The following is a 14,810-nucleotide window of genomic DNA, read 5'->3' on the forward strand; positions in this document are numbered from 1 at the left end:
GCCAATAGTGGTGGCATGTGCCTTTAATCCCAGCACTTGGGAGGCAGAGGCAGGTGGGCTACAGGTGGACAGCCAGGACTACACAGAGAAATCCTGTCTCTAAAAACCAAAACCAACTAAACAAAAACATTAAAAAATATCTGAACAATAATAAATGGACCACTAGGGCGGGGAGCCTTCATAAAATAGACCTGTCAAAGCCCACTTTGTCCAATCAGCTCCTCCTCCGGCAATGCCCTGCTTGATGCCTCCATAATCTCTTTATTCCCACCGTTACACGATGGCAGGCTGTGAAATTTGACCCCTTCGGCCTACCGTAGCCGGAAGTGAGCTCGACATTGCTTCCCGGCCTTACTTTTGCTTTTCTCCCCCTCGTCTCCCTCACGCTGCCTCCCCACCCCCGCTGTCGCTCGCAGCGGTTTTTGTGTTTGTCGGCGAGGCCGAGCCCTGGCGTCGAAATCTGGGGTCCGTGTGGAGAGACGCAGCCCTGTGGTGAGGAGCGGCGTTGTGGGGAGGACGGACTGAGGGAGGCTGAGGCGGACCCGGGCTGCTTTTCTCGGAGCCCGCGGCTGTGTGAGACTCGGCGGAGGGCGGAGAAGGCCGGGGGCGGGGCCGAGCGGGCGGCGGGTGTGAGGCCGGGGCTGCGGGCGCTGCACCGGGGCCGCCGCCGCCGCCACTGCTGCCGCTGCGATCCCGTCGCCGCCCCGGCCGCCGAGCCCCGTGCGCGCGGTTCCTGGAGCGTGGGTGTGAGTGGTCGCCTTCGCAGCAGGCTTTGCTCTGTTCACGCAGGGAGACCTTGTCTGTCTTCCTTTGCTTTCTGCTGGGCATGGAATCCGGGGCCTGGTGCCGCTGAGAACCCCTTCCCCAACGCAGCCATCCCCCTGCCTGGTCGTAGGAGCTACTTTCCACAGGGAAGCCTTGGTAGCGTGAGAAAGAACCCAAGATGGAATTAGTTAATTACCATCCGCTGTCTACAGGTGGCCGTGGCACTTAGGTTAGACGCCGTGTCGAGACAGATAGTCATCCTATTACTTTTAATAAACACGTGATGAATACCCTAAGTGTTGTAGACGACCACCCGCCTCAGTACTTCATCTAGAGGTAAGCATTGGCAGGCGCTTACTTTTTTTAACTCCAGACTCCTTTCAATACTTTGTGTCCCCTATACTGGGACTTGAACCTAGGGACTCATATATGTTACCAATAAATGTTACTGCACCGACCTTATACTTGTTTGTTTGTTTTGTTTTGGAGTTTAAGATTTGGTTTTGCTCTTTTAAAGATTTATATCATTTTTTTTTAAAAAATTATTGTTTGTTTGTTCATGAGATAGGGTTTCCCTTTTAGCCCTGGAACTCTCTCTGTAGAGCAGACTGGCCTTGAACTCAGAGATCACTTGCTTCTGCCTCCTGAGTCCTGGGATTAAAGGCATGAGCCACTACTACCCATCTTGGTTTGAAGCCTTTAGTTAGTGGTTATGAGCAGGTACTGCTTTTCCAGAAGACTTGAGATCAGTTTCAAGCCTCCACGTGTGGCAGATTTCAGCTCTCTGTAGCTTCAATGCCAGATCACCAGAATCTGTCTTCTGGGCTCTGCAGGCACCTGGATAGAGGGTCCTGTCTTGTACACAGATACAAATATATCATAAAGTAGTCTTTAAAAAGCATTACAGTATTATATATATACCTACACATAAATATTCATCTACATATGAATTTCAGGGACTGCCGAAGTTTCTCATTAGATACAGTCCTTGCCTAGTTGCAGGGAACCCTGGGTTCAGTTCCAGCAGTGTGCCAGCAGCCGGGGTGATGCGTGCTTACAGTCTCAGCACTCAGCGATGAACGGTCATCTGCATGCCAATATTAAGTTCGAGGCCAACTTGCATTATGTATGACCTTTTCTTTAAGAAATTAATATGAATTTGAAAATGGCAGTAAGTTTTGACCTGGTCCTACCTTCAGTTTAACCTATGTATTCCTCATACAGTAAGCTCTGTGAGTTACAGTCTTCTCATAGGCATTGCCAGGATGTAGGAAAAGTAGGAAGGAGCCGAGGAGATGATGGCTCATGCCTGGTTTTGAAGCGTGAGGGACCCGAGTTTGAATCCCTTGGACTCACATAAAAAATTAGCTGAACAAGGCTGTGTATGTAATCCTAGCGCTTGTAGGATAGGAGTGGATTCCCCAGGATCTCCGTGGCCAACTAGTGCAATGCAAACTTCTGGCTCAGTGATAGACCCTGTCTGGAGGCCTGGGCGAGCAATGCAGGATGATACCTGGCGTTGCTTTAGCCTCTGCGTGCTTGGGGTTCTCATGCCTGCTGCTTGTTGCACAACATATCTATATCTATATCTATATATCTATATCTATATCTATATCTATATCTATATCTATATCTATATCTATCACATCAGAAGCACAAAGAAGAAAAGTTACCAAGGGCTGTATATACTGTTTCATGATAATAACATCAGCTGAGTTCATGCCAGGGAGAAATGCCACCCCAGAATGACTTTTGTGTCAGATTAGTAAGAAACAGTATCTTGACAAAGTAACTACAAGCTCCCAAAACCTTTTTGTTTGTTTTTTGTTTTTGAGTCAGGGTCTTGTAGGCAGAGTTTTTCATTGGAACTGCTAGCTCCCAAATAACTACAGAGAGACTTATTATAAAAGCTAAGTGGATAGCTTAGGCTTGTCTCCAGCCGGCTCTTACAACTTAAACTAACCCATGCTATTCATTTGTGTGCTGCGCTGAGGCTCTACTACCTCATCTATGAACTTCCATTGTTTCTTCCACACCTGACTTGCCTTTTCTCTGACTCCGCCCTCCTCCACAGCATTCTTTTTATCCTGAAATTCCTGCTTAGCCATTGGCCAGTCAGCCTTCTGTTAACAACGAAAGCAACACATCTTCACAGTGTATAAAAGGCCTCAGATTCACAGGTGGATACCTGCCTCTGCCACCACTGCCCAGTTCTCAAATACTTTATTTGTATTTTATCTGTGTGACTTGTCTGTCTGTCTGTGTCTGTGTATAATTGTGCCTGTGCACTTTCCTCTACCTTATTCTCTTGACACAGTATCTCTAATAGAATCTGAAGCCTATTGTTTTCAGTTCTGGGAAATACCCAACAGCACTGGTCTTATAGGCACTTAAGTCTTTGGCTGACTGTCATAGTTACTGTTCTTTTGGTGTGACGAGACACCGTGACCAAGGCAACACATAAAGCATTTAATTGTTGTCTTGCGTCCACTTTGAGAGGCTTAATTTATTATCATCATGCTGGAGAACATGTTGTTGCTCATGACACTGCAGCAGTACCTCAGAGCTACATCCCGATTCCCAGACTGAGTGACCCAGGACCTGGCATGGACCTTTGAAACCTCAAAGCCCACCCCTCCCCCTCAGTGACACACTTCCTTCAACAAGGCCATACCTCTTAATTCTTGTAATCCATTCCAGCAGTTCCCCTCCCTGGTGACTAAGCCTTCAAATATATGAGCCTGTGGGGACTGTGCTTGTGTAAACCACACTGGTTTTTTAACATGTGTGTTGGAGATTTGAACTAGGATAATCTTGCTTGCACAGCAAGCTCTCCTACCCACTGAGCCCTCTCCCAGCCCTTCAAATATAGTTGAATCTCTTTTGGTTGTTGAAGATAGTTCTTAACAGGTAGCATCCCTTTTCTTGTTTGATTCATTTGTTTATTTGCAGCACTAGGTATGTGAAGCAGGGGTCCCTGGACATGTTAAGCAAGTTCTGTCTCACTAAGTCCCTGGCTTTCTCATTGTGTCTTAACTCCTGATAACTGCATCCCTGAACCCTTCTGTTTTCCTACAGCTCCGTGAAGCTATGGCTGCCTTAAGAAAATCAGCTCAAGATGTCCAAAAGTTCATGGATGCTGTCAACAAGAAAAGCAGTTCCCAGGATCTGCACAAAGGTTGGTGTTGAGGAGTAGCTACAGAGATGAGAGGTGTCCACAGTCGGCCTGAGCTTGTTTGATGTGGTGGCTCAGGCTGGTAACTGTTGTTACTCTTGCTGTTAGTAAGGACGTGCTGGTAGGGTGTGCCGAAGGATACCTTTAGGTATGAACGTGGGGATGTTCTGTATTCAGTGTTCTGTTTCTCCTGTTAGCATAAACAGGTGAGTTGTCTTGTGTCGCTGCCTCTGTCCAAGGGTTCAGCAAAAGTGTCTAAGGTCGCAGGGTACTAGTTTCCTTTATTTCCTGTGCTACGCTCTTGTGATGGTGTCTTCTGTGTCCCAGGCTAGACTTGAGCTTCATATTTTGCTGAGGATGACCTTAAACTTCTGATTCTCCTACCTTCCCTACCTGAATACTTGGGATTTTAGGCATGAAATACTATGTTGGGTATATGTCATAGTTAGATTGAAATTCAGGGCTTTGTGCGTGCTAGGTAAGCACTCCACCAGCTGAGCTGCATCCCCATCCTACCGTACTGCCCTCTTGACCTTTCCTTTCTCTAACCTATGACGTCACTCTTTATAACAACTCTGTGTGTCCGTAGGAACCTTGGGTCAGATGTCTGGAGAACTGAGCAAAGATGGGGACCTGATAGTCAACATGCGGATTCTGGGCAAGAAGAGGACCAAGACATGGCACAAAGGCACCCTTATTGCCATCCAGACTGTTGGTATGTTCAAGCTAGAGGAAGGACTAAGGAAAGGTCTCCTGCAGGTCTCCATTGCGGATTCTTTCCCCAAAGCCTTTCCTTTCAACTCCTCCATTGCACCCAGGACTTAGAGTTGTGTTGTTGTCGTTTGTTTTGTTTTAATTTTGTTTGTCTTATACCCAGGGCTAGGAAAGAAATACAAAGTGAAGTTTGACAACAAAGGGAAGAGTCTGCTGTCTGGCAACCATATTGCCTACGATTACCACCCTCCTGCCGACAAGCTGTTCGTGGGCAGTCGAGTGGTGGCCAAATACAAAGACGGAAATCAGGTCTGGCTTTATGCTGGCATTGTAGCTGAGACCCCCAACGTCAAGAACAAGCTCAGGTACCTGGGCGGGTTTGTAGATTGTAGGGGAGCTGGGAGCACAGCACCCCACTATTCATACCATGGGCAAGATTTCACTGCCAGCTTTTGTGTTTTCATCCTTTGTAATCAGAAACCCTTCCTCTCTTCCCATGTCATTTCTTTTCTTCTTTTAAAGACAGCATCTCTATGTGGAGTTCAGGCTACTCTCATATTTTTGTTTGTAGGATAACCTGCTTAGGGTTGCGCCCTCTGCAGTGTGCTGGACTATCCCACAAGAAAATGCCGTACACATTTGTCTGCTGGCCAGTGTAATGGAAGGATTTTCTCCTTCCTTTTCATTTTTTTTTTAAATTTTTATCTATCTATTTATTTATTTATTTTGGTGGCGGGATCTTGTAACTCTGGGTAGCCTAGAACTCAATATATAGTCCATCCTGTCCTAAAGCTCACAGAGGTCCACCAAGTATTGGCATTGAAGGTTGACATTTCCTCTTCTCAAATGATCTTAGACTTGTGTTATGTCTGCAAAATAAAGAGCATACTCGAATTTATAACATTATAGTTTAGCCATGTATGGAGGTGAATGCCTTTAAAGAGGCAGAGGCAGAGGGCTCTCTGAGTTGGATCCCAGTGTGGTCTACAAAGGCAGTTCCAGGACAGCCAGGGCTGTTGTACAGACAAACCTTGTGTCAAAAAAACCAAAATAAAATACATAATTTGCAATTTAAAAAAATTATGATTTGCAGGGTGACTCAAACCTATAATTTTGTCAAAAAGCTGTGGCACAAGGATCACTTCAAATTTGAGGATAACCTGGGCTACATGGTGTGGTCCAGTGTAGCCTAAGTGACACTGTGAGATCTTGTCTCATAAAGCTATCAATTGTTAGCTGCGTGTGGTTCCAATTGCTATAATCCCAGCACTTGGGAACTGGCGAGAAGAGGTTCTCAGTAGTTCAAGGTCAGCAGCCTTGTGGTACCGAGACCCTGTCTCAGCAGAGGGCTAGGGACTGGTGTGTGGGAGTACTTGCTGCTCCTCTGCATGGCCTGAGTTTCCAGCAGCCATATCTGATGTTCACAACTATCTGTAGTTCTCACTCCATGGGATCTGACATCTCTGCCTATTCAAGTGCCTGCACTTAGGTACACAAACTTAAATGTAGGCATAGATACATATAATTAAAAATAATAAAAATTCACCCAGAGTTATACAGAGAAACCTTGTCTTGAAAAACCAAACCAAAACAAAAATCAAAGAAAAATTTAAAACAACCATCCAAAGCCTCTAAAACAAACCACCCATTCAACCAATACAACCAAAGGCAACCAACAAACCAATTAAACAAGAAGCCAACATGGTATGTATTCTCTCACTATATGTTCTTTTAGTGGGTGATTTATTAAACTTTTGTTTGTTTATAGTTATTTTTGTGTGTGTGTGTGTGTTCTATATATGGAGGTCAGAGGACAACAGTGAAGTTAGGTCTCTCCTTCCATCTCTATGTGCCTTTGGAGCTTCAAGTACCTTAGCTCTTGATCCATTTTACCTGTTCTGCTTACTTATTTTTAAATGTTTTTTTAACATACTGTGTGTGTGTGTGTGTGTGTGTGTGAGTACACATGTGTGAAAAACTGCAGACAATTTGTAGGAGTTGGTTCTCTTTCATTCTGTAAGTTTTGAGCATTGGAACTTGGGTTGCTAGGCTTGTCTGTGTATGCCTTTACCAGTGAAGTCATCTTGATGGCAAATTCTTAAATATTTGTTGAATTAGACTGTAAGACAACAAGACAAGGGTAGTGCGATATGCTGGTACTCCCAACATTGGAAGAAGAGCCAGTAGAAGCAGGAATTCAAGGCTATTCTTATCTACATTGTAAATTTGAGGCCAGTATTGGCTACATGAGACCTTGATTCAAAGGATAAAAATTAAACAAAACACAACCCCTCCCTCCACGTTTACATGGGAATGAACGTAATAGGTTTTGAGTGTTAGTTCCAGTTTGCTTCTCACTCCTGGGTTAATTTACAAGGTGTCATTTGCGTTATGTCTGTATTTTTATTTTACTTTTTTTGAGACAGGGTCTCTCTACATAGTCCTGGCTATTTTGGAACTCACTCTGTAGATCAGGCTGGCTTTGAACTCACAGACATCCACCTGCCTCTGGCTCTGAGTGCTGGGTTAAAGGTGTGCACTACTATGCACTGCTTCGATTGTATATCTTGATCTGTAAAATTGTGGAATTTCTCTCATGGTGTTGTGAGTATACAGTGTCTGTCCTGAATGGCCCTTGTAATTAGATAATATTTTATAATTAGACAATAATTCTGTGTGGTTATCGCCTTACCATTTGTTAAAAACTTGTCACTTTATACTTATTGACTTAGGAGAACTAGTTTCATTTTGTAGTACAGACTGGACTCTGCCTTCTGAGTGCTGGTATACATGTTTTAATAAAAATATATTCATTCATTGCTTCCAGTTTTGCGTGTTGACATCTTTGGCACCACGTGTTGATTTTTAATTACCCAGCTTTTATCCTACCAAGTTCAAAACAGGCTTTAAAAAATTAGTTTTTTACCGGGACAAAGGTCCTTAAAGGAAAATAGTCTAGATGGGATTAACGATCACTACGTGAAGTTGACATATTAGAACACATAAAGAAGATTACATAACAAACCATCTGTAGGGAGCATATTCGGACGAGTAGAATAGGAAAGTAAACTTTTTAGTAAAATACTCGCTTTTATTGCTTTTCACTGACGTCAGCTTGGTCCTGAATCTCTGACGCAAAGAAGGCAGGATTAGGGAAACAGCTGGTCGGCTTCCTAGCTCTCGGGTCACTGGGCTCACAGTGACTTTAGCCCGGCCCTCTGTCGACTTCGTATTCCTATTGGTCAGTTTTCCCCAGAAGGCCGGCCGCCGCCTGGCCGCGCCCACCGCGCGGGGCGTGTCTCGGGGCGTGTCTTCTCCCGCAGGATGGGGGGGTGGGCGTCCGCCATCTTGGATTCCGTGGTAGCGGTGGCGGCGGTAAGGTGTCGCTTCTGTGGAGTGGCTCTTCCCTCCCCTCCCCCAGCTCGGTGGCGGCGGCCCCTCCCACTGAGGGTGGCGCAGCGACGGTGCCATCTGGACCATGGCGGCGACTACGGCTAACCCAGGTGAGGAGACCGGAGGGACTGACAAGTGCGGAGAAGTCGGCTGAGCACCCGGGCCGTGGCGGACGGGAGGTGGGGGAGGGGTGTGGGAGGCGCCTTGCCCGGAGGAGCTGGGGAGCGGGTGAGGGCGTTTGGGGGCTCCGGCCCAGGCGCGGAGTAGGGGAGGTGCCGGGTTGGGCCCCTTCCAGTGTGCGGGCGGCGTTCGGGAGTGGCGTGGTCTCAGCGCTCTGCCCGCTGACGTCCCGATGCAGAGTGGGCATGGTTTACTGAGAGTAGTCTGGGCTGTAAACATGGGACCACACTGATGCTTCCCGGGTCTGGATCTCACACTTGGAAAGTTTACATTTACAGGTATAACTTCGTTCTTTAAGTATCTGCTCCGGTTCTTGTCGTTTGTAACTCCCCCGCCCCGCCACCCTCACCCTCGGGCTAGACTTTGAAACTTGGGGTTTCTGTGTAGTTAGTGCCTGCTGCTGAAGGCGGAGATTTGGGTAATAGTTTCATTTCATGACAGGTCTTTATCCAGAATCCAGGTTTAATCCAGGTCGAGATGGAACAATTCCTATTTGAAATATTCTTTCAAAATATGTCCCATGCATTTGTCTGTGGACGCCCTTTCCCCCCTTTGCTATTATTTTGAGACACGGTCTCAGTCTATTCCCGGGTTGGTCTCGAACCGCTGAAGTTTTGCGTCTCAGCTTTCCCGCTACTGGAATTACCAGGCATGACCCATCTCACCCGATTGCCCAGTTATCCTTCTACTACATTACTGTTATTTCTTATGAAATATTCCATTTTAGTGGGCCTGGTTTATCTTGACATTGTCCGGCAAAGTAAATCCCCAAATCCCCAATTTCCCAGAAATTTGTATCTTAACAACCTTTTAGAAAGTAAGGGTTTGGAGGGAGGAGTGAAGTGTTGGTTTCTGCTGCCTAACATTAAAATTTAAAACAGTATCATATTGCAATAGCAGGTTTGTATACGATAGTGAATCAAATCACTGCTTTTCCATTACATCTGGGAACCACCTTTTTTCCTTTCTTTCTTTTTTTTTTTGGGGGTCTCTCTACATAGCCCAGGCTGTCCTAGAACTCATTATATAAGAGGCCAGCCTGGCCTCAAACTCATGGAAATCATATGTCAATGTCAGTTTTAAAAAAGTGATTTTTTTTTTTAAGTTAAGTGGGAATGTTTACTCGTGAGTGCAGGTGTGGGGAGTCCAGAATGAGGTATTACAATAAGAGTGGTAAAGCCATGTGATGTGGATGCTGGAGACCCACCTAAGGCCCTACAAGAATACATACTGCTCACCACTGAACCTTCTCTTCAGTGCCTAAATATCAGTTTCTTAACATTAAATTATTTTTTACATGAAAAAAGATGAAATAAATCTTCAGGATTCTATTGGAGTAATTGTGGAATCATAGAATGGAAGTATACAACTGGAAAATGTTAGGGAAAGCCAACCTGTAGTAAGTAGCTCAGGTCTGATTTAGAAAGTAAACAAGATTTCAAACTGATCACACATTGCAAAACCCTTATATAACTCTTCCGAGTGCAGCACGATACTCTTGTTAAGAAGTACACAGACAAACAGATTTTGGTGTGTAAGTCAGGCGCTTTTCCAGCTGTGTGGGTGGAGCTGCCTTCTGCATTCTGTTTTTAAACAAGCCACCAGAATGACAGTTTCTGGATCAGACTTTTCTTTCCTGATCAATAGTAGCCTAAGTCTCTAAGCAGTAGAGATATTTGGGAGGCTGTCCTGGAGCTTTCTATGTCGATCAGCCTCGCCTTGAACTTTCAATGTCCTCTTCTGTCTTCAGGTGCTGGCATTACAGCGTATACAGTATATAAACTTGCAAAACTTTTAATATGGTGAAGAAACTCTTTTAATGAAACAGTTAGGTTTTTTGTTTTGTTTTGGAGTTTTGAGGCAGGGTTTCTTTGTGTAGTCCTGGCTGTCCTGGAGTTGCTCAGCTGGCAAGGTGGACCTTGTACACAGAGATCCTCCTGCCTCTGCTCCCTAGTGCTGGGATTAAAGGTGTGCGCCACCAACAGTTGATTTTGTTTATTTTCATTTGGTTGCTTTCTTCTTCAATTTTGAGATTGCATTTTATTTTTATTTTAATTAATTTTTATTTTGGAGACAGCATCTCCCTGATGCAGGATAGGAAGATAGATAATTGTGGAGTCATGGGAAGGGAAAGGAGTCTTTTCACAATCTGACTGAAGACATTACTGCATTTGCTACAGCCTTTATCCTCTTCCTGCTGTAAAACTTCAGTTTTGTAGAAGTCTCACCAAAATTTGCCTTTGTAATCCAAGGGCACGTTCTGAACCCCTCATGGAACCTCCTGGCTCCTGGTGTTGAGTCATCCTGTAATTGTACTCACTAAAGGAAGAAGGAAAACTTATGAACTCCTTTAATATTTGCAGAGGCATAGGCATATCTGAGTTCAAGGCCATCTTGGTCTAATAGTGAGTTCCGGGCTACACAGTGAGACCTTGTCAAAAAAAAAAAAAAAAAAAAAAAAAAAAAAGGCAAATCAGTACAAAGGGGAGGAGTGGGTTCTTAGCAAACCTTGAGGTGGAACCTGTGAATCACAAGTCTTGTAAGTGGTTTCAGTGCTGGGCTCGCTTAACCAATACTCTTCACTTTCCTGAGAGCCTTTTCTTTCTTTTTTTTTTTTTAACTTTTTTTTCCAATTAATTATGCATACAGACGTCATTCACACACACTTTTTTTCTGATTATCTTTTTATTTTTAAACTCGTGTGCTTGAAATCTGAATTGTAATTGCTTTTAATAAACATAAATCATCATACTTGCTTATCCTGAAATTCTTCTCTGAGTAAACTCAGGAATCCTAGGTTTGCCTGAGTACAGTTCCCTAAAGGGAAAGGAAGCTCTCCAGACTGCTGTCAGTGAAAGCCTTGAACTCAGTCTTTGTTCCTGCTGTAGCTGACCAGGCTAGCTCAGCTCTGGAGTGTTGGGTCATAGGCATGAGCATAGGAAGGACCACCACACCCGGTGAGATTGACCCTCTGCTGGTTTTGTGTATCATCTGTCCGTCCTTCCTTTCTCTGGGGCTACGTTCCCAGCCTAGGATTTCCATCTCTTCTAACTTACTGATTCCTGTTTCGGTAACATGTGGTAACGAAGTTAGAACATAATGCCCTTTTGCTCTTGTTTCCCCCTTTCCTTTGTGTGTCAAATAGAGGATGTGTTGTGGACTTCTTAGTTACCGGTTGAATTTTGGAAAATGAGATCCATGACTGAAGGGGCATCCTATGGGAGATGTACTGTGTTCAATGAAAAGGAAGGAAATGGTTCTTATGTCAAATTTCCTGCCCTCTTGAGACCAGGCTAGCCTGGAACTCACTATGTTGTCCAGGCTGTCCTCAAACTTACTTTGATCCTTCTGCCTTTGCCTTCTTAATGCTAAAATTATAGATTTGACACTCAGCCATTAGGGATTATCATGGCTTATTTCCTTAGATCAGTTTTAGAGACCAGTGACATCATTTCTTTGAATTTTTTATCCTTTCTCTCTCTCTCTTTTTTTTTTTTTTCCTCCAGGATAGGGTTTCCCTGTGTAGCCCTTGCTGTCCTGGAACTCTGTAGAACAGGCTGGCCTCTAATTAATTAGAGTCCCACCTGCCCCTGCCTCTCAAGTGCTGGGATTAAAGGTGTGCACCATCACTGCCTGACTCTTTGAAATTTTTCAATTTTATTTTTGCTTAAGTGAGTTCTGAATATATTTCTTTGCAATTGTTAGTTTTTAAATGCCTGAAAAAAATTTCTTTTAAGTACTGTTGTAGGGCTGGAGAGATGGCTCAGCGGTTAAGAGTACTGGCTGCTTCTTCCAGAGGACCTGGGTTCAATTCTCAGCACCCATATGGCAGCTCTGTCTGTAACTCCAGTTCCAGAGGATCCAAGACTTTCACACAGACATACATGCAGGCAAAATACCAATGCACATTAAATAAATAATAATTTTTAAAAGTGTTATGTGTGTATCTGTTTGTGTATGTTGCTCATGGTTTGCAGTGTGGAGGTCAGAGATCAACTCTACAGAATTGATTTCCTCCTGCTCATGCCTGTAATTCGAGTCCTTGGGAGACTGAGTTATGAAGATTATCACAGGTTAAGGCCAAACAAACAGAAAGACTTTTCATAGGCTGGAGAGATGGCTCAGAAGTTAAGAGCATTGGCTGCTCTAGGTCCTGAGTTCAATTCCCAGTCACGTGGTGGCTCACAACCATCTGTAATGAGAACTCGTGACCTCTTCTGGCCTGCAGGCATACATGCAGACAGAACACTGTATACATAATAAATAAATATACCTTAAAAAACTTTTCTCTCTGAGCTTCATTTAAGTTAATATTAGGGTTGGAAGCATTCTTGAGCATGTTAATTTGTGTGCAAGGTGGTGCTTGAGAGATAGCTTAGTGGTTAAGAGTGCTGGCTACCCTTGTAGAGGATCCAGGTTCGACTCCCAGCACCCACATGACTTCACACAACCTCTAACTTCAGTTCCAGGAGATCTAATGTCCTCTTCTGGCCTCTGTGGATGCCAGATGTACATGTTGTACACAGACGCACATGTATAAGGTCTCTGAGATGGATCGGGGTTAATTATCTGTTGACAGGCCTGATGACCTGAGTTCCAGTGATGGACCCACATGATAGCAGGAGAGAGCTGACCTCACATGTGTGCTCTTGTGCATACACATGTAATGTAGTTTTTCAAAAGTCTACAAATGGTACTTTCTTTTGGTGTTAGGAATTGAACTTAGGGCTCCTCACATGCTATGCAAGTCTCTAACACCGCGTTATATTCCTAGTCTGTGTGTGCGCGTGCATGCATGAGTAAACAGGCCTGTGCCCCACAGTATGTGTGTAGAGGTCAAAGGACAGTCTCCAGTTTCCTCACCTTGCGCCTTGTTTAAGACAGGGTCTCTTTATTGTTCGCGGTTGTGTATGGCAGACTAACTGTAGCTTTCAGGGATGCTCTTGTCTCTGCTTCCACCTCACAGTAGGGACACTGGTTACAGATAACACTACTGTAACAGATTATACATGGATTCTGGAGATTTGAACTAGGTCTTCATACTTGTGCCACAAATGCTTTAGCCCTCAGCAGCCTCACTCCAACTCATTGTATTTTTCTTTTGATCCAAGGTCTTTTTTTTTTTTTTTTTTTCGAGACAGGGTTTCTCTGTGGTTTTGGAGCCTGTCCTGGAACTAGCTCTTGTAGACCAGGCTGGTCTCGAACTCACAGAGATCCGCCTGCCTCTGCCTCCCGAGTGCTGGGATTAAAGGCGTGCGACACCACCGCCCGGCCCCTTGATCCAAGGTCTTATGTAGCTCAGGCCGATCTGGAGCTTTGCTTTGTAGCTGAGAGTGACCAGGAGTTCAATCCTGTTCCTGTGTCCCAAGTGCTGGAACTGCAGGTACACAGCACCGCACCAGCCTAGAAAAAATGTAAAAGTTAGCACTCATTTATTTATATTTGTGACTATTAGGGATGTATATGACTGGCAGATATACAAGAGGATAACTTGTAAGAGTCCGTTCTCTCCTTCCAGCCTGTGGGTCCCTGAGGTTGAACTTGGATTCTCAGGCTTTTGTAACAAATGCTGCTCCCCTCCCTCAAGAGTTATTTATTTATTTAAAAATTTTATGTGTATGAGTGTTTTGCTTGCATATAAGTACAGCGCATGCATGCAGTGTCCACAGAGATGGATGAGGGCCCCAGAACTGGAGTTACAGGTGGTTGTGAGCCACCCTGAGAAAGCTGGAGTCAAACCCAGGTCCTCTGCAGCAACTGCCAGTGCTTTTAATTGTTGAGCCACATTGCAAGGCCAAGAAGAAAAGGATAAGCATAACTTTTATTTATATAAATTAGAGCTTTAAAAGCATCAGAAGTTTTACTTGGTACCTTTATTTACTTTTTTCAGATATATGAGAAAAAACTCAGGCAGTGTGAAATTTAGATGTCAAGAATTTTCCCCCTCCTTTTGGGTTCAACTGGGGTTTGAGCCCATGTTCTTGTGACAGACCTTAAACTGCATCCTTATACCATTGCTTTTGTTGATTTGTGTGTGTGTGTGTTTTTCAGAACAGGGTTTCTCTGTATTATAGTCCTGGCTATCCTGGAACTTGATTTGTAGACCAGGCTGGTCTCCAACTCAGAGTGCTGGGATTAAAGGAGCATGTCAACACACTCAGCTTACAGACATTTTCTTTTTAAAAACATTTACTATATCTGTATGTGCTTGAGTATCTGTATACACACACCACATGCACGCAGGAGCCCAAGTCAGTCAAAGAGGGAGTCAGATACTATGGACCTAGAGTTACAGGTGTCTGTGAGCTTCTATGTGGCTGCTAGGAACTAAACCTGGGTCCTCTACAAGAACAAAAAGCACTCTTAGCTGAACCATCTCTTTAGCCACCCAATCTTAGTTCCCAACCTTTTATTAGTTAAGTTAAATGAATAATTTTTTTTTTTAATTTTTAAACAAGTTGTCACGCTATAGCTCAGGCTAGTTTGGAACTTGCAGTGAGCTTTCGGCCTCGACTTTTAAGTGTTAGCATTACAGGTGTGAGCAATCACATCTTGTTCCCTTATGTGTGTGCGTGAGTATATG

At 44.3% G+C, this 14,810-nt stretch overlaps 2 protein-coding genes across 3 annotated transcripts in view; both read left to right on the plus strand.

The window, feature by feature from the left end:
- Positions 1–363: 363 nt before the first annotated feature.
- LOC130890220 (histone-lysine N-methyltransferase SETDB1-like) lies at positions 364–7,466 on the plus strand. The gene is made up of 4 exons (XM_057794243.1): positions 364–492; positions 3,844–3,943; positions 4,530–4,655; positions 4,818–7,466. Exons 2-4 carry the CDS (start codon positions 3,856–3,858, stop codon positions 5,228–5,230), a joined length of 627 nt encoding a protein of 208 aa, XP_057650226.1. The 5' UTR covers positions 364–492; positions 3,844–3,855; the 3' UTR covers positions 5,231–7,466.
- A 541-nt stretch (positions 7,467–8,007) lies between these two features.
- Arnt (aryl hydrocarbon receptor nuclear translocator) overlaps positions 8,008–14,810 on the plus strand; it is a 66,667-nt gene continuing 59,864 nt past the window's right edge. For both annotated transcript variants that reach the window (XM_057794186.1, XM_057794188.1), the window contains exon 1: positions 8,008–8,157. In XM_057794186.1, coding sequence (XP_057650169.1) covers positions 8,133–8,157 — 25 coding nt within the window. In that variant the 5' untranslated portion in view covers positions 8,008–8,132. The remainder of the gene's footprint in view (positions 8,158–14,810) is intronic.

Source organism: Chionomys nivalis, chromosome 18 (genome assembly GCF_950005125.1).
Source record: "Chionomys nivalis chromosome 18, mChiNiv1.1, whole genome shotgun sequence".
Lineage (NCBI taxonomy): Eukaryota > Metazoa > Chordata > Mammalia > Rodentia > Cricetidae > Chionomys > Chionomys nivalis.